Source organism: Aotus nancymaae, unplaced genomic scaffold, assembly GCF_030222135.1.
Source record: "Aotus nancymaae isolate 86718 unplaced genomic scaffold, 86718_ANA_hifiasm-v0.15.2.pri h1tg000003l, whole genome shotgun sequence".
NCBI lineage: Eukaryota > Metazoa > Chordata > Mammalia > Primates > Aotidae > Aotus > Aotus nancymaae.
The window spans coordinates 26,231,663-26,251,336 of NW_026988414.1; the positions used below are offsets into that span (position 1 = coordinate 26,231,663).

At 39.0% G+C, this 19,674-nt stretch overlaps 1 protein-coding gene across 14 annotated transcripts in view; it reads right to left on the reverse strand.

The window, feature by feature from the left end:
• The window catches only part of FKTN (fukutin), a 204,427-nt gene extending 185,978 nt beyond the window's left edge, over positions 1-18,449 (reverse strand). For 9 of the 14 annotated variants that reach the window (XM_012439090.2, XM_012439088.2, XM_012439096.2 and 6 more), the window contains exons 1-2: positions 18,168-18,428; positions 13,937-14,129 (exon numbers count right to left, since the gene is read on the reverse strand). In XM_012439090.2, the coding sequence (XP_012294513.2) occupies positions 13,937-14,041 (105 nt within the window). In that variant the 5' untranslated portion in view covers positions 14,042-14,129; positions 18,168-18,428. Of the gene's footprint in view, positions 1-13,936; positions 14,130-18,167 lie in introns of those variants that run through there. The other 5 variants (XM_012439094.3, XM_012439095.3, XM_012439093.3 and 2 more) reach the window with 2 other exon arrangements.
• Between the last annotated feature and the right edge of the window lie 1,225 nt (positions 18,450-19,674).

Below are 19,674 nucleotides of genomic sequence, written 5' to 3' on the forward strand. Positions count from 1 at the left end.
AGCCATATGCAGAAAGCAGAAACTGGACCCCTTCCTGACACCTTACACTAAAATTGACTCCAGATGGATTAAAGACTTAAACATAAGACGTAACACCATAAAAACACTAGAAGGAAACCTAGGCAAAACCATTCAGGACATAGGCATAGGCAAGGACTTTATGACCAAAACACCAAAAGCATTGGCAACAAAAGCCAAAATAGACAAATGGGACCTAATCAAACTCCACAGCTTCTGCATGGCAAAAGAAACAGTCAATAGAGTGAATTGGCAACCAACAGAATGGGAAAAAATTTTTGCAGCCTACCCGTCTGACAAAGGGCTGATATCCAGAATTTACAACGAGCTAAAACAGATTTACAAGAAAAAAACAAACAAGCCCATTCAAAAATGGGCGAAGGATATGAACAGATACTTTACAAAAGAAGATATACATGAGGCCAACAAACATATGAAAAAATGCTCATCATCACTGGTCATTAGAGAAATGCAAATCAAAACTACATTGAGATACCATCTCACGCCAGTTAGAATGGCGATCATTAAAAAATCTGGAGACAACAGATGCTGGAGAGGATGTGGAGAAATAGGAACACTTTTACACTGTTGGTGGGAGTGTAAATTAGTTCAACCACTGTGGAAAACAGTGTGGCAATTCCTCAAGGACCTAGAAATAGAAATTCCATTTGACCCAGCAATCCCATTACTGGGCATATATCCAAAGGATTATAAATCGTTCTACTATAAGGACACATGCACACGAATGTTCACTGCAGCACAGTTTACAATAGCAAAGACCTGGAACCAGCCCAAATGCCCATCGATGATAGACTGGACAGGAAAAATGTGGCACACATACACCATGGAATATTATGCAGCCATCAAAAACGAGGAGTTCGCGTCCTTTGTAGGGACATGGATGAACCTGGAAACCATCATTCTCAGCAAACTGACACAAGAACACAAAATCAAACACCACATGTTCTCACTCATAGGCGGGTGTTGAACAAGGAGAACACATGGACACAGGGAGGGGAGCACTATACATGGGGGTCTATTGGGGGGAGTGGGGGGGACAGTGGGGGGGTGGGGAGTAGGGGAGGGATAGCATGGGGAGAAATGCCAGATATGGGTGAGGGGGAGGGAGGCAGCAAATCACACTGCCACGAATGCACCTATGCAACAACCTTGCATGTTTTTCACATGTACCCCAAAACCTAAAATGCAATAATAAAAAAAAATAAATAATAAAAAATAAAAAAAGACTTAATGAGTAACTACTGGGTTTTGAACTTGCAGGGGGCCTGTAGCCCCTTTCTTTTGGCAAATTTCTCCCTTTTAGAACAGGATGGTACCCCCATTGAATCTTGGGAGTAACTAACTTGTTTTTGGTTTTACAGGCTCATAGGTGGAAGACACTTGCTTTGTCTCAGATGAGACTTTGAACTTCTGAGTCAATGTTGGAATAAGTTAAGACTTTGGAGGACTGTTGGGAAGCCATGATTGTGCTTTGCAATGTGAGAGGATCATGAGATTTGAAGGGCCAGGGGCAGAATAATATGGTTTAGATCTGTGTCCCCACCAAATCTCATGTCAAATTGTAATCCCCAGTGTTGGAAATGGGGCCTGGTGGGAGGTAACTGGATTATGGGGGCAGTTTCTCCTGAATGGTTTAGCACCATCCTCTCGGTGCTATTCTTGTGATAGGGACTGAGTGAGTTCTTCTAAGATCTGGTTCTTTAAAAGTGTGTAGTATCTCCCCATTCTCTCTTTTCCTCCTGCTCTGGCCATGTGAGGTGCTGGCTCCTCCTTTACCTGCTGCCATGATTGTAAGTTTCCTGAGGACTCCCCAGAAGCTGAACAGATGCCAGCATCATGCTTCCTGTACAGCCGGCAGAACCATAAGCCAATTAAACCTCTTTTCTTTATAAATTACCCTGCCTCAGGTATTTCTTTATAGCAATGCAAAAACAGATGAATACAGCACCTTAAATTTAACATGTACAAAAAAAAAAACCTGATTTTCACCATTCCTCAAACTTGCTCTTCTCAGTCTTATCCATCTCAATAAACAGCAATTTTGCCATTCCAATTACTTAGAACAAAAATACTAGAGTTATCCCTGACTTTTCTGTCACTCTAATTAATACCCTACATCTAACCCATCAACAAATCCTGAAAATTCTACTTTCCATTTCTCACCAACTCTATCATCAACTCTCTTGTCCAAATCATTATCATCTCTTGTGTAAATTACTAGAATAGCCTTCTAATTGGTCTCTCTGTGTATTAATCCATTGTCATGCTGCTATCAGATCATGTAACATAGCTCAAAACCTTCCTATGTTTCCCAGTCTCACTCAGGATAAAAGTCAAAGTCCTTATAATGGTTTACAAGGCCCTACATAATAGGAAACTCTGACCTTACCTATTATTCTCCCCATCACTCATTCATCTACAGCCACATTGATCTCTATGCTGGTCTCAAAATGGCTAGACATATTCCTGCCTTAGGGCTTTTGTACTTTCTTTGTTTTCTACCTAGTATGCCTCTACTCTAGACATCAAAGTACTCATTCTCTCTGAACAGTCTATGTCTTCTATTTGTAACAACCGTTCCATCCTTCTTTACCTGAAGAACTCCTACTCAACCTACAAGACCAACTCAAATTATTATTTCATGCATGAAATATTCAATAACAGGCTTCCCAAGTATGTTATTCAGCAGTCCCTCTTCCCTGTAATCTTTGTACTTACCTAGGCTTGAAGGGTCAAGGTTAGGAATATTGGATGTTCCAGTTTTATAGGGCCTGAAGATTATACCATTTTGTTTGTGCCCTCCCCAGCCAACACTTTTTTTTTTGAGATGGAGTCTCACTCTGTCACCCAATCTGGAGTGCAGAGCCGTAATTCGGCTCACTGCAACCTCTGCCTCCCAGCTTCAAGCAATTCTCCTGCCTCAGCTTCCTGAATAGCTGGGATTACAGGCATGCGCCACCATACCCAGCTAATTTTTATATTTTTGGTAAAGATGGGGTTTCACCATGTTGGCCAGGCTGGTCTAGAATTCCTGACTTTAGGTGATCTGTCTGCCTCAGCCTCCCAAGGTGCTAGGATTACAGGTATGAGCCACCGTGCCCAGCCATTGGCCCTTCTTAAGAATAATGTAAAAATATATTTTGCAAATGTTACAAAAAGTAAACAGCTTTGTAAATATATTCCTAAGGCCCTTAAAAGGTCCCCAGAAGTGAGGGGCCCTGAAGTTTAAATTTCATTTTCTTAATGTTAAATCCATCTCGGGAGAACAAGACTTAATGGCACTCAGCGGCAGCTATAGAGCCTGCAACTATAGCTATAGAAGAGGAATGCAGTCACTGTCAACCAATGACCCTACAAGTAGAGAACCAAGAGAATAAATAATCTGACCTTTCTTTCTTCCCAGTTTCCAATCTCCAGCTGTATCACATTAGCTGAACCCAATTGGAAACCAAAGGGCAAGAGAGCTTAGCTAATATAATCCATAAAGGTCAGCCTCCCCAAGCACTGAGTATGCTAAAGAGAGAATCTGGAGAGCAAACAGAGTATACCCAGCATGCTATGCTAAGAAGTTTGCTTCTTATTCCATAGGTATACTATGCAGAGAATAACTTGGATCAGATCTGCATCTAAGAAAAACATCTCTGACAACAGTACAGAAGAAAGATTACAAAGGCTAGACACTAGGGAACAAAAAGTTATGAAGTATTATTGTGGTTTGTTTACATGTGGCTTTATGTTTCTTAACCTCTCTCCCCTTCACCCCCAAACTCCCAATTTGTGAGTTTTCAGACAGCAAGGGTTGAACTTCATTCATCATTTTGTTTCATAGCCTATTGCTGTGCTTGGCACATGGTAAGCTTTCAACAAATACTTGACAAATGAACGGCAGAATGTTCTGAAAGAAATGCCATATAGTTAAAGTCAATAGGTTAAAAAAAAAAGCCTAAAGATATTCTGACACACTGCCTATGGGATATTTGGAGTAAAAATTTAGGGGAAATGAATAATTGAGTAAACAGATGGAATCAGATGCCAACAACAACTGGTAGAAAAAGTCTGGTAGCAACTTAACTCTAGTGATAACTGGGTCAAATAAAGATATATTATCAAAGAAAAAGCATCCAGAAAATAGGAGGTGAAGATTTAAAAGAGAAAGCCCTATCATTTTTGAAAGGCAGTATCCAATCATGTTTCTTACAGAAACCCCTAAAGCAAATTCTTAATTCAGTATGATCATTAATCATGCTCATGTAGAATCAAACAGTAGTACTTTTAGAAAAAATTAAGTCTTCAAGAACTAATCTTTTTCAATTGCTTATAAACTTGGAAATCTAAGGATCAGAAACACTGACCAGTGCAAATACAGCCCTCCAGGTAGTCTTCCACTTCTGCCTCTCCGTGTTTCTCCTTTCAGCAGAAACATTCCTCTTATATTTACTCCCAAGCTACTGAAGTTCTTAGATTAGTGAATCATTCATTCATGTGACTTGAAATGGTAGAAAAGCTGTGATTCTTAATAATCAAAACTGGCCAGAAAACCTACACAGCCTAATGTTTGAAAATAAATAAAAAGAGTAAAAAAAATCCTTCAATTCTAATGAAAGAAATCACAACACATTTTTCCTGGATAATAGCAGGGATGAGAGAGGGTAGTAGAAAAAGTGGGGCAGTAGTATTTATTAAAGTTTACCATATTAGATCAAGCTATCAAATATAATATTCTTCCTCCAGAAATGACCTATATATTATCCTTCAGAGCAAAATGGAAGAAGCCCAAAAGTCAAAAAAAGATAAAGGGAAAATCATATTTCTTGCATAATTTTAGCAAATAACTGACCAACTAAAAATATTCAAAAGCCTTTGTTGCACATGATCTAAATGGCTAAAAGACTAATTTCCATTTCTAATAACAGCATATATAATTGTTCACTGTGAATGACTACCACCAAACTTGAAATCCAAAGTCCTCTTTCAACTCCCTCCTCCCTCCTTCTAACCAAACATACATAGGCTACTAAATATCATGCAAAATAAGATATCTTAGCACCCGATTCTATAAGTGGGCTCCTAGATTATACACACAGCTGATTACTGCAGGCACTGGTGCTGCTTATTGGACTAAGTCAAGAACAATAAAAAGGCCTGAATCAGTCAGTGCCGAATACAAACACAGTTCATTGGCTTTGTCTTCCCTCCACATAAGCATCAATATTTTACAATTTTCTGTTGTGCTACAGCATAACTTAAAGCCATCTCATTTCATATCTTATCACTCTTAATTCTTTTGAACAAATTTATATCTACATGTTGGACTAGGTGTATGAATAAATACAAGTTTTAGGATCTGATTGGCAATCTTGAACTTAAGCAACTTAACGTATCTCGACCCCACTTAACCTGGTTTACGAAAAAGTCAAAAATATAAGTTTATAGGGACACTACAACAATTTAACACAATTTTATTTGTCAAACTGCAATGTAAACCTTAAAAGTACTAGAAAATGTAAGCTACTAATAGTTATCATCTACCATGTAGCAGACAGTAAGTCAGATATATCATATATATTATCTCAACCAGCAATGTTGCTATTAGACCCATTTAAAGAAACTGGGGCTCAAAGAAGTTAAGTGACTTGCTGAAAGCCAAACAATTGCATGAGGATTTGAACTCAGGACTATGTAGCCCCTGAACTCAAAAATTATCGCCTCTGCCATGTCTATCATATTATGAGTTTCTTGAGTAGGGCCTGTGTTCTATTTATCTCTGTATTCCTAAGTACACGGTGTAAGATGAGTGATCAATAAATACAGATTAAATGAGCACACACAATTATGATCATACTATCCTGTTAGGTGCCAAAAAAAAAAAAAAAAAACAGTGAACAATGAAAATTCTCTTCAGGGTCCTAGAAACATGTCCTTTTCATTTTGGTGTGAGCTGCAAGTCAATTACTTGAAAGCTGAAGCCCACAGACAGCGCTCACAAGGCCACCACACCAAAGGAGTTTGTATTTCAAAGACCTGAAGGGTTGTTTTGGAATCTGAGGAGTCAACTCTATCCATCTATGAAATTATAGCAGTCCCAATAAATATACTAATTATTTGTCTTCAATGCTAACATGATAACTGGATTACTTAAATTCCATTTGGGGGATCAAAAAAAGCTAGGCTTGTCTAACCAGCTAGGACAAAGAGAAATTCTGTGGTAAGGCCCTAAAAATGGTCAGAAGTAAGACTCCTTAAACTCCAAAGTAGCAAATACCCCTTCTATCCTAACCAATGATAGATATTAGAGTATTCTTTTCTGAAAAGCCTAAAAAGTTTTGCAGTCCTTCTTAACATAGTGCTGCAGGAATTTACTGCTACTAAATTTGGGTTGGGATCAAAGATAAAATCAACTTTTTATCCTTATCTCTAACACATAATCTCAAGTGTCTCTCAAAATCACCTTGAAGTTCAAGGATGACTTAGAATCTTGGTTTTTATGTTGATGACACTAACCTATAATTTCACACTGATCAAGACTATGATTCTGTACTCTGGCTACCAAATCAAACATCTAATTGAACTAGAAATAATTTTTACATGACTTTACTCTATTTATCTAAGAATATCCCACAAAACACTACTCATTGAACAAAAGAGTAATGCAATTGAGATATATTCAGTAAAGAAAGTTAACAATAGTACAGGTTCTCTTCCTGTCAGAAGAAAATACATTAGAAAACTGAGGATGCATCTATACTTAACTAAGTTTGAGTTCAAAAACGCTGTGTATAACTGAGATCTAGAAGTTTAACAAAACACCAAAACCTTAAAAATTTTCCACAACAACACTGAAAAAAATTTAAAAGTTGGTATCTTTAGCATCTAATTAGTCTATCCTTACTATGTTTATTTTACATACGTACATATTTATTTATTTTTTTTTTGAGGCAGGGTCTCCCTCTCTTGCCCATGCTGGAGTACAGATGTTAGCTCACTGTAACCTCAAACTCCTGGGCTCAAAAGGATTCTCCTACCTCAGTCTCCCAAGCAGCTAGGACTACCGGCATGCACCACCACACCCAGCTAATTTTCTTATTTTTAGCAGAGACGAGATATCACTCTGTTGACCAGGCTGGTCTCAAATTCCTGGGCTCAAGCAACCCTCTCGCCTCAGCATCCCAAAGTGCTAGGATTACGGGCAGGCACCTTGGTCTCCTTACTATTTTTAAACAAAGCATTTTTTTTTTTCCTACTGGCATAGAGAAACTACTTATATTCTTTACAGATAGTATCCTGTTTTCTTACATTACAACATACAGGAAGCATCTACACTCCCATCAGCATCTGTCCCAAATTAAATTATAAATACTAGGCAGGAAAAAACTACCTCATTCATTGTTTCTATTGCCTTGGCAAAATATTCTACAAATTGTGACTTTTAAATAATAGTTTCTGAGTTCATGAGTAAATTTTAAAATTCCATTTTAAAAGATACAATTACTGAGCTAGAAATGGTTTAATATAATTTCCATATATTTAAAAAGAATTTTTTTGAGACACAGTCTCCCTCTGTCGTCCAAGCTGGAGTACAGAGGTGCAATCACAGCTCACTGCACCTCAACCTCCCAGGCTCAAGTTATCCTCTCACCTCAGCCTCTTGAATAGCTGGGACTACAAGCACATGCCACCATGCTTGGCTAATTTTTTGTATTTTTTGTAGAAATGAGGTTTCACCATGTTGCTCAGGCTGGCTCAAACTCTTGGGCTCAAGCAATCTGCACACCTTAGCCTCTCCAAATTCTGGGATTACAGGTGTGAGCCACTGTACCCACTCCATACAGTTCAATAAAATAAAAATAATCTGTGATATTTTAGAACTTAGATGTTATAATGTCTACCTATTACCAAAAGTAAACATAAAAAACAAGAATCTAGTAGGAATAACAAACTTTACAAAATTGACGGTATATAAAGGTTACCTGAACTTTAATTACATACTACTTCTATTCAAAATATTATATTTTTTTAATGAATAAGGCACTATTACTAATGTAATTTGTATGGTACGGACACAATACAACAAATACCATTATTCATATAAAATTTAAAAATAATAACAGCCAATTTTTACTGGTCTCTTTCTGAATAACGTGCATTGTTCCAAATGTTTTATATATATCAATTCATTTAAGCTTTACAAGTCTACAAGGTGGTATTGTTATTGCCCCCCATTTTGTAGATAAGGAAACAAAAGCATTTAGAAGTCAAGTAATTAACTCAAGATCCCACAGCTAATAAACAGTATAGATGAGGTTTAATTCGAAACTGATGTTCGTGCTCTCAACAACTATGTTACATTGCCACCAAGGGAAAAGGGTCAAGACAGCAGTTCTTTATTATAATTTAATATATAATTAAGATGGGATTTTTAAATGAATAGATAATTCAATAAGGGATACCGGGACAATTGGTCAATCATTGGGAAAAATGTAAGTTAGATATCTAATTCATACCTCATGCTAAAATAAATTCAATTTAGTGAAAACATTTAAACATTAAATAGACAAAAATACAGTTAAATATTCCCATAACCTTGGGCTAGTTATAACATAAAAATCAGATGCCCTAAGGAAAAAAGATCTTGACATCTGTCTACTTAGAAATTAAGTACTAATTTATTGAGGGAGTACATCATGAATATAAAGTTAAAAGGCAAATCACATGTCAGGAAAAATATTTGAAATATGATAAAGATTTAATATCCTTCAAACTATAAAGAACAGCTACAGAAAAAGACAACATCATCAGGAACATACATGAAAGATATAAATAAGAAGAAATAAGAATACAAATAAAAAGAACCAATATACATACGGAAAGATGTTTAACGCAACTAGTAATCAAAGAAATGACCTCTAATGGAGTTGAATAGCTTTCAGTTTCTGAATATTATGAACACTAAAAATTAATGAATGAGGTTTTGGGGGAGACTCCTCAGGTTCACATTCCATCTCCCCCACTTAATAACTGTGACATTGGGAAAATTAGTAAATCTCTCCAAACCTCAGTGTTTTTGTTGGAAAATTGGGGAGAACTGGATTTACTCAACTTGTTGTTATAAGAATTCAATGTATGTATGTAAAGCGCTTAGCAAAGTGTCTACTCAATCAAGCACATCAAAAAATGTTAGCTGCTATGGCAGACACTATAGGTAAGCTGACCTGACCACCCATTCTGAAACCCATTCCCTTTTGCAATCTCTATTATAGAGGCTGGAAAAGCTAAATGACAATAGTAAAACCTTACTTCCCCAGATTCTCTTATATTTGGGAATCTGCTGGCCACTGTCACAAAAGTGGAAGCCTGGTAGATCACGCTATTACTTCTACTAGCCTTGATTATAGCACAAGGAAATACCAAGATAATTTTAGAGGTTCTGGACTTACAGATATGGACTGACATCCCTCTATTTGTTTAAGCTACTATTAGCCAACCATCTCTAACTGAAACGGATGCCATTATTATTGTAATTCCTATTTATGAAAAGGTATGAGAAATCAGGCATACTGCTTATCCTTAGGAAGGATAACTTTGCAATACATAACAAAAATCTAAAATGTGCATATTAGACCTAGAATTTCAACTCTAGGACTTTAACCTAAGAAAATAATCAGGAAAGGGTTGAAGATGTCACAGAAAGACATTCATTGGATAAACAGCCAAGATCACAGGTAGAATCAGTATAGTCCCTTATTTTTAAAATTATATAACATGGAAAAAATGAGCTAGGGACATTAGAAGTCAGCTCTGCACATTAGACATTGGGTGGTTTGGATAGGTAAATTATTTAAAGTCTCTGTTAAGAGTTTTGGTTTTCCAGGCCAGTTGCGGTGGCTCACACCTATACTCTCAGCACTTGGGGTGCCTGAGGTGACAGAACTGCCTGAGGCCAGGAGTTCAAGACCAGCCTGAACAACATAGCAAGACCCTGTCTCTACATAATTTTTTAAAAAATTAGGTGTGATGGCATGTGCCTGTAGTCCTCCTAACTACTCAGGAGGTTGAGGCAGGAGTACTACTTGAGCCCCAGAGTTCAAGGTTACAGTGAGCTATGATTATGCCACTATACTTCAGCCTGGGTGAGAGCGAGATCCTCTCTTAAAAAAAGAAGAGTTTCAGTTTTCTCATCAATAAAAATTAGGTCTAATAACCTCATGTAACAATGCTGCACAATAAACCTCCCCCAGTCTTACGGCTTATAAGCATTTATTTCCTCCCGCCACAAATCTGTGTCAGCTGAGCAGCCATGCATTGGTCTGCTCCATACATTTTTCTCTTCCCCCAGAGGTCAGGGGAGTATAAAAACTAAGTCAAATCAAAACAGTCTGTTTGAACCTTCTGCATGTGTCTGTTAACATTCTACTGTTCAAGCCCAACATGAAAAAAAAGGCAGGGAAGCATACTCCCCTCTAGCTGAGGAGGGGAGCAAAGTGATTAATTCTGATGAATAGTTCTAACTAAGAAATGAGGATAAAAACATGAAAAAAGAACACAAAAATCTTTTTTTTTCCATGATTGTTTTTAGGATTAAACTGAGCATGGGAAGCATCTAGTACAATTCTCGATAATTATCATAATAAACCCTAGAGGGAGTGTTTGGCAACTTTTCACAATGTAACAACACCGTCTCAACTTCGGAATTCCTTATCTGGTATATTCTATGGAATTTTCAGAAGCTATTGATTTCCACATCATTGTCTCTTCTTTATTCCTATAGATACAGATGACTTCCACCAAGATGGCTGAACAGAAACAGTTCCGGAGCGCAGCTCCCAGCGAGAGAGACGCAGAAGGCAAGTGATCTCCGCATCTCCAATCGACGTACGAGGTTCGTTTCAATGGCAATGGTTGAACAGTGGGTGTAGCCCAAAGAGGGCAAACCAAGGCAGGGTAGGGTACTGCCCCACCTGGCAAATGCAATGGACCATAGGATCCGGGACTTCTCCCTCCCTCAGCACTGCAGTTCAGATACTGTGCTTCTCCCAAGCCCTCTGCAACCCACAGACCAGGAGATTCCTACCAAAAGCACTGAGAGTTATCAGCACAAATCTGAGCGGCAGCTCCGGCGGGCACCACAGGTTGTCAGCACCAATCTGGATGGGAGATCTGACTAGCAACGAGAGCACCTGCCAGACAAAGCTACTCGCCCCCCAGGAAGAGGGAGAGCTGAAAGCAGGGAGACAGGTGATACAGCTTGGCAGATCCCACCACAACAACGCTCAGAAAACTGAAGCCCTCACGCTTGGGAGTTTCACAGCCAGCACATCAGTTTGAACTCGACCAGGGACGATCAAGCTCGGTGGGAAAAAGGGAGTCCGCCATTGTGAAGGTGGGGTAATCGCACCTGAGTAAACAAAAGCCAGAGGAAGCCTATATAGCAGCCAGGCTGAGGCCAAGGAAGCCCAGCAGCACCTCAGCAGGCAAACAAGGAACAGACTACATCCTCAAGCAGCTCCCTGACCCCTGTAGAATCAAAAAAACACCTCATACAAGAGAGCTCAGGCTACACTAGGTGGGTACCCTTCTGGGACGAAGCTACCAGAGGAAAGATCAGGCAACAATCCTCGCTGCTCCACAGCCTCTGCGGGTGATTCCTGGGCAACCAAGGCCTGGAATGGACCTCCAGCAGTCCTACAGCTGAGGGGCCTGACTGTTAGAAGGAAAACAAAAAAACAAAAAGAAATGGCCTCTACATCAACAGAAAGGACGTCCACTCGGAGACCTCATCTGAAATCACCAACTTCAAAGATCAAAGGTAGATAAATCCACGAAGATGGGAAGAAACCAGCGTAAAAAGGATGAAATCATCAAAGACCAGAACACTTCTCCTCTTCCAAGGGATCACAACTCCTCACCAGCAAGGGAACAAAACAGGATGGAGAATGAGTTTGATGAATTGACAGAAGCAGGCTGCAGAAGGTGGGTAATAACACTTCTCTGAGTTAAAGGAACATGTTCTAACCCAATGAAAAGAAACTAGAAACCGTGAAAAAAGGTTAGACAAAATGCTAAATAGAATAACCAGCTTAGAGAAGAACATAAATGACTTAATGGAGCTGAAAACGCCAGCACGAGAACGTCGCGAAGCATACACAAGTTTCAACAGCCAAATCGATTAAGCAGAAGAAAGGATATCAGAGATTGAAGATCAACTCAATGAAATAAGAAGGCAAGATTAGAGAAAAAAGAGTGAAAAGAAATGAACAAAGCCTCCAAGAAATACGGCATTATGTGAAAAGACCTAATCTACGCTTGATCGGTGTACCTGAATGTGACAGATAGAATGAATCCAAGCTGGAAAACACTCTTCAAGATGTTATCCAGGAGAACTTCCCTAACCTAGCAAGGCAGGCCAACATTCAAATCCAGGAAATACAGAGAACACCACAAAGATACTCCTCAAGAAGGGCAACCCCAAGGCACATAATCATCAGATTCACCAGGGTTGAAATGAAGGAAAAAACGCTAAGGGCAGCCAGAGAGAAAGGTCGGGTCACCCAAAAGGGAAGCCCATTAGACTCACAGTGGATCTCTCAGCAGAAACCCTACAAGCCAGAAGACAGTGGGGGCCAATATTCAACATTCTTAAAGAAAAGAACTTTCAACCCCAATCTCATATCCAGCCAAACTAAGTTTCATAAGTGAAGGAGAAATAAAATCCTTTACAGGCAAGCAGTTGCTGAGAGATTTCGTCGCTACCATACCAGCCTTATGAGAGCTCCTGAAGGAAGCACTAAACATGGAAAGAAACAACCAGTATCAGCCACTGCAAAAACATACCAAATGCTAAAGACCAACGACACAATGAAGAAACAGCGTCAACTAACAGGCAAAACAACCAGCCAGTAACAAAATGGCAGGATCAAATTCACACATAACAATATTACCGTTAAATGGAAACGGTCTAAATGCCCCAGTCGAAAGACACAGACTGGCAAACTGGATAAAAAGTCAAGACCCAACAGTGTGCTGTATCCAGGAGGCCCATCTCGGGTGCAAAGACACACACAGACTGAAAATAAAGGGATGGAAGATTTACCAAGCAAATGAAGAGCAAAAAAAAGCAGGGGTTGCAATCCTAATCTCTGATAAAACAGACTTTAAACCAACAAAGATCAAAAGAGACAAAGGAAGGCATTACATAACGGTAAAAGGATCAATGCAACAAGAAGAGCTAACTATCCTAAATATATAGGCACCCAAAACAGGAGCACCCAGATACATAAAGCAAGTTCTTAACGACCTACAAAGAGACTTAGACTCCTGCACAATAATAGTGGGAAACTTTAACACTCCACTGTCAATATTAGACAGATCAACACAAAGAATATGTGGCACATATACACCACGGAATACTATGCAGCCATAAAAAACAATGAGTACATGTCCTTTGTAGGGACATGGATAAATCTGGAAACCATCATTCTCAGCAAACTTACACAAGAACAGAAAACCAAACACTGCATGTTCTCACTCATAGGCAGGTGTTGAACAATGAGAACACATGGACACAGGGAGGGGAGCATCACACACAGGGGTATGTTGTTGGGGCAGGGGGCTAGGGGAGGGACAGTGGGGGACAGGGAGGTTGGAGAGGGATAACATTGGGAGATATGGCTGACGTAGGTGAGGGGGAGATAGAGACAGCAAACCACCATGGCATGTGTGTACCTATGCAACAATCCTGCCCGATCTGCACATGTACCCCAGAACTTAAAGCACAACAACAACAAAAAAATCCAAGAATTTAAATAACCATGATTAATTTTATGTATTGCAAAGAGAAATGTGATAGGAAAATATGCAGCTAAAATGAATTCTAATGATAAGAAAGGAGGAGTAAAATTACCTTTGCTGATAAATAATGCTTGTAGTAGTACAACTGAAACAGCAGAAATGCAGAACTTGTCAGTATTAAAAGGGCCAAAACCACGTTCTTATTGATTCTACTCATTAGTCTGTGGTGCTCACTTGGTTGTCTTTTGAAAGTAACTCAGTCGTTTTCATCTTTTTGGATTTGGAAAGGAAGATAATTTTGTTTTCTGTGAACAAAAAAGATATTTCTAAAGAGACAAAAACCTTCAATTTTTCACCTCTAATAACCAACAACAAAGAAAAAATTAAATTTCCGCAGGCACTCTTTGATCTGATCATTTTCTATGCTAAAGAAACAATCAAATATGGGATCAATGATGAAAGAACAAAAATGTTTATCATGGCATTTTTTTTATAACTGCAAATAACTGAAAACATAGATATTTATAAAAACTGACCAACAAAGCTTGAGAGGTGCTTTTCTTCTCCAGTTTCTGATTCAGTAAATCTGGTATGAGACCTCTGAATTTGCATTTCTGACAAGTTCCCAAATGATGCTGATGCTACTGACAATGCTGAGAACCACTTCCAAAGAAGAAACTGAGAATGTTTTTTGTCAAGGAACATGGCCTGTGAGGCAGCTCTTTGATGCTTTTCAAGTTTGTGTGTGATCTAGGATGTGGTCAGTTTTTCTTAATACTCCATGCATGTTTTCAGTTTTTTCAACTGTATATAATGTCACAATAAACATTTTGTTCTTTTATCTTAGGTCTCATCTCTGATTAATTCTTTAGGACAAGAAATTTAATACAGTTCTACTTCTTCCTAACTTGTCTCCACTGTTTGATTTTGGTTAAATATCTTTAGTTCTTTAAGTGCTTATATTTATTCCTTCAATTCTTCAAATATACTAATACCTATTATTCTCGATATCTTTATATGTCTCTTGTTTTCCAGCCATAAAATAAGAAGAAATCAACAAATATGCCCTGAACTGCAAAACAAAAAGGAGACTGAGTAGCAAACTGGCAGGCATGAAGAGAAAATGCCTCTGAAAATGTATTCAGAGGTAAGAAAAAAAAAATAAACATTGTTCAGCTGTTCTCAAAAGCCAAAAATACCCCAGTAGCAACAGCTACTATCAAAATGTCCCTAAATACTGTTGGTCTTCCTCACCATCCATTTATTTTCCTTTCACTTCTAACTTCTCACAACTGTCAGCAGCTTGGAAGTAAACATTATACTGAAAGGGGTTAAGACGTCTCTTTATCTGCTTACCATTCATGCACTTCTTCATCCTTTGCAATATAACCTCTACCTAAACATGCTAACACTTGAAGATAAAAAGCTAATGAAATTTAGTCTCTCCAGTAGATGTTCCAGAAAAATCATGAATACATAGTGACCCTCTTCTGAATGGCGATGGTGTAAGAGGGTTTTGAAAACAGAGTGGCTGAAATGAAAGCTCTAGATAAGACAGGTTAGCAAGAAGGGAGGTGAAGACAGGAAGGATTGTCTTTGGGTTGGTAAGAGTGTAAGTGGTTTTATTTGTTTTCTTTATTGTTTATGTTATGTGAACATCAATTGATTTTGTAATAATAAAAAACTACTAAGTTTTTTTTAACTCTTACCCTAAATGAAATGACAAATATTCATTTACAAGAGCCCACATGCATTACAAGGTTTAATTATGCTAATGTCTCCCCATTTCTGGAGTAACAAAAGCTTTTATTTTTTTAAGAAATGGGGTCTTGCTCTGTCACCCAGGCTGGAGTGCAGTGTCACAATCATAGCTCCCTGCTGCCTCAAACTGCTAGTCACAAGCAATCTTTCCACCTTAGCCTCTTGAGCACCTGGGATTATAGGCATGAGACACTATGTCTGGCTCCCAAGTTATTTTTAAGTGACTTCCTCAAGAATTCAAGTACTTAATTGCTTGGTTGCAGACATTTGGGTATTTATCTTAATAAAACTATACAACCAATAGAATCAAACACAGGGCTTAGAGTATATCATGTACTTAGTGCAACACTGAAATTATCAATGTATGTACGTATGTAAAAGCTGGATGAATGTTCCCGAAAATATTAATAATTGTTATCTCTGGGTGGGGAGAATTAAGAGTGATTTTTACATGGTTCTTTATACTTTTCTATATTGTTCCAATATTTTTATGGGCATATATTATTTTCATAAGGAGTAATTATTTTATCTTAAGAGAAACAGATAATGGGTGGTGGTAGTGGCTTAATAATTGCCATATTTGCTAAACAGGATCTAGATTCTTGTCACTTAAAAGTATGGTCCCAAGAACATCAGCATCACATTGGAGCTTGTTAGAAATACAGAATTTTCAGGCCCCATTTACTGATTCATAATCTACATTCTAATAAAATCCTCATATGATTCATATGTACATTAAAATTTGAAAAGCTCTGATCTAGACGCTAAGGGTTTTACATGCAGAGAGGATAAGAACAATGTCTACCTTGTTTATCGTTATATCCCTAGCACCAGCAGTGCTTGAAACATATAAATATTTGTTGAATAAATAAATATGTAAATAATATCACTTCTGGATAGACAATTAGAAAGGCAATGGAGATTTTATCTATTTGAATTATTTATTTTTTGCCAGTATCCCCAGAAGTAGGTGCTTATCATTTGCTGCAAATGCTGTTAAATTAGTTTAATAACAACAGTGGGCCCTGAGAACCTACAATTATATGTAACTTTTTTTGTAAAAGGACTCCTTGCTCTCAGCTCTGAGATCCACATGCCTCCTTCAATAATTTCTCTAACCTCCTATCTATGGGTATAGCCTATAGTTACTCTCTCTACAATCTCTCCCTCAAAACAAATCCATTCTCAACATTTTAATTACCACCTGTGAGAGAAAACACTATTTAAATTACAGTCTATGCACTCTATTCGCCTATGTTTTCAGCTATATTTCCTGTACCTCACCTCAAATTTAACATGTTCAAAATCAACATTTTTTTTTTTTGAGATGGAGTTTCCCTCTTGTCCAGGCTGGAGTGCAGTGGCCTGATCTTGGCTCACTGTAACCTCCGCCTCCTGAGTTCAAGCGATTCTCCTGCCTCAGCCTCCTGAGTAGCTGGGATTACAGGCGCCTGCCACCAAGCCTGGCTAATTTTTTGTATTTTTAGTAGAGATAGGGCTTCACAATGTTGGCCAGGCTGGTCTCGAACTCCTGACCTCAGGTGACCACCCACCTCGGCCTCCCAAAGTGCCAGGATTACAGGCGTGAGCTACTGCATCCGGCCCAAAATTAACAATTTTATTCTCTGTCAACTATCTTCGTCTCCCCCTCCAGAAGAAAGTGGCTCGCTCTCCATCCTCACAGTCTCTAGTTTTACAGGCTTTAGACAAGAAAGAGCAGCTGACCCAACATCACCTTATGGAGAACAGGCACTAGAAGAATTAAATGATAGTCAAAAGGCTAGTTATTGGCAACATCAGCACTCTACAATCTAAATAATGTTATTCCCAATACACTATTGCATGCTGGAATTCAATAGAATTCCCATTTTTGCCAGCAGCACTTAAACTTACTTTTTAGAAACCCAGGTTAAAAATATTATCACCTAGATCCAAGAACTCAAAATCCTGTGTATTGTTCTTTGGGCATTTACCTGGTTCCTTTTTTCTTCCTTGTCAGAACACCCTGCATTTCTTTCCCCTTGGGGTTCTTTCATCATTCAGTGCCAGCCTTCCCAAATCCTCTACCCTCACTAAACATATGTCCACAAATAGAATATAATATTCCTGCCTTTGATATCTTTGTCCATGGCTCAACAGAGATGGTTTCCAATCACTCAAACCCTATTCATCCTCAGAGTCTAGCTCAAACAGCCTTTTCTACTGAGCTTCCACCTGCCCAATTTCTAAGGTACTGCTCTATCATTCACTTTGATATTAGTTCATAGATTGATTTTTACTCACTGGAAACGTGCTATCTTCAAAAGCATAAAGAATCTGATATATCACCTAGGACCTTGTCTTTTTTTTTTTTTCTTCTTTTTTAAACATCTGAGAAAACTGAACCCAAGAGAAAGGGGGGTTACCTCATGCTAATTTACAAATTAGAAATTTCAGGCCGGGAGCTTTGGCTCGCCTGTAATCCCAGCACTTTGGGAAGCCGAGGTGGCGGATCACCTGAGGTCAGGTGTCACTAGGGCAACCCCGCTACTACAAGAGTCTCGATAGCCCTCTAAACTTTCACCTGTCCCAGAAGATTTTACCTGTGACACGCCCAGAAGTGTGGGACGGACTGGCCAAGTGGAAGTCTACCACGCGATGCTCGTGGACTGACTGAAGAGTACCCAGCCCGGAGCGCGCTCAGCCTGTGGCCGGCCTCCCCGCCAAGGGGTAGGCAATTGCCCAGAATACTGGAGGATGCCCGGTAAGGGCACCTGAGCCACTAGCGGCACCTGTTTGAAGGCGCCCACCTACCCCAGCTACGGAGCTGAGACTCCCATACCTTACCTCACTCAACAGCAGCTGCAGCCGCTCCGCTTTACGGCATTCACAGCAATCGCTGCAAAAGCGGCCGTCAAGTGCTGAGTCGCGGAGGCTGGCTGGGTTCCGGCCGGGAGGTTCCCACAGTCCAGTGCTCGCCTCGGCTTGTCTGTGACTCTTGTCGCATCCTCACCGCCAGAAGTTTACTGAGCCCTGGCGATTCCTCGCTTTTAGAATCTAGCCACTTTGCCAAAGCCCTCTTATCTCTTGTCTAATTAACAACTACAGCAGCTCACTGAGATTTTAAGAAAAGTTCTCAAACTTTTTTGGCAGCGGGCGATGAACTGGAGACAGCAGCTGAGCTGTTTTCCAAAGCGTGTGAGTTCAGATAAGGCAGAATGCTCATTAAATGTGAGCTTCTGATACACGAATGAGTTTTTAGTGCGTGTGCTTCGCTGAGAGGGATTCAGCATAACTCCCTGAATTTTGGTTTGGATACAATTAGTAGAGATAGGGAATAGAGTGGAAAATAGCAGCTGCGTTCACTACTGCTCATGAAGCTGAGGTGACTTTATGACTTCCAAGATCCAGCGGCCTGTTGCCCTCCAGTTTCAGGCTGGATGCAATTTTGGACCTAATTCTTTAACTTTTTTCTTTTCTTTTTTTTTATAGAGACGTTGGGGGCTAGCAGAGGAGGGAGCGGGGGGGTCCTCACCATGTTGCCTAGGCTGGTCTCGAACTTCTGGCCTCAAGCGATCCTCCCACCTTGGTTAACTTTTAACGGTGTAATCCAAAAGATTGTTGTTAAGTCTCAGTTATTACTCTTGATATAAATTTTTGAAAACCATAAAGCATTAAACCAGTTACTGTAATAATTTATTTCTACAAAACGGAAAATACTCCCGTAATATATTTGTTTTCTAAGCTTTGTTTTTTTAAAAATTCTATCAATACAGAAAGAAAAGGAAGTCTTCCTCATTTCCTAGAGGTTATCACTTTTACCAACGTTTTGTTTTTCATTATCAAATAATCCCTTCGTACATACAAGCTTACTGTAGAAATCCTCCTATCCAACACACTCAGAACTGGTACTCGGTAGGTTAATTTTTTTAAAAAAGTAGGTTACATCAAGAGGAAAGAAGTTATCAAAGCCGAATGGTATTAACAGAGGTGCTAACGTGATGGAACATGGGAAAACTTGAGCATCACATACCTGCTATTGATTGAAACACATAAAATATAAAAATTCTAGAGTTTCTAATGACTCCTTAAAAAATAAAATTCAGGCCG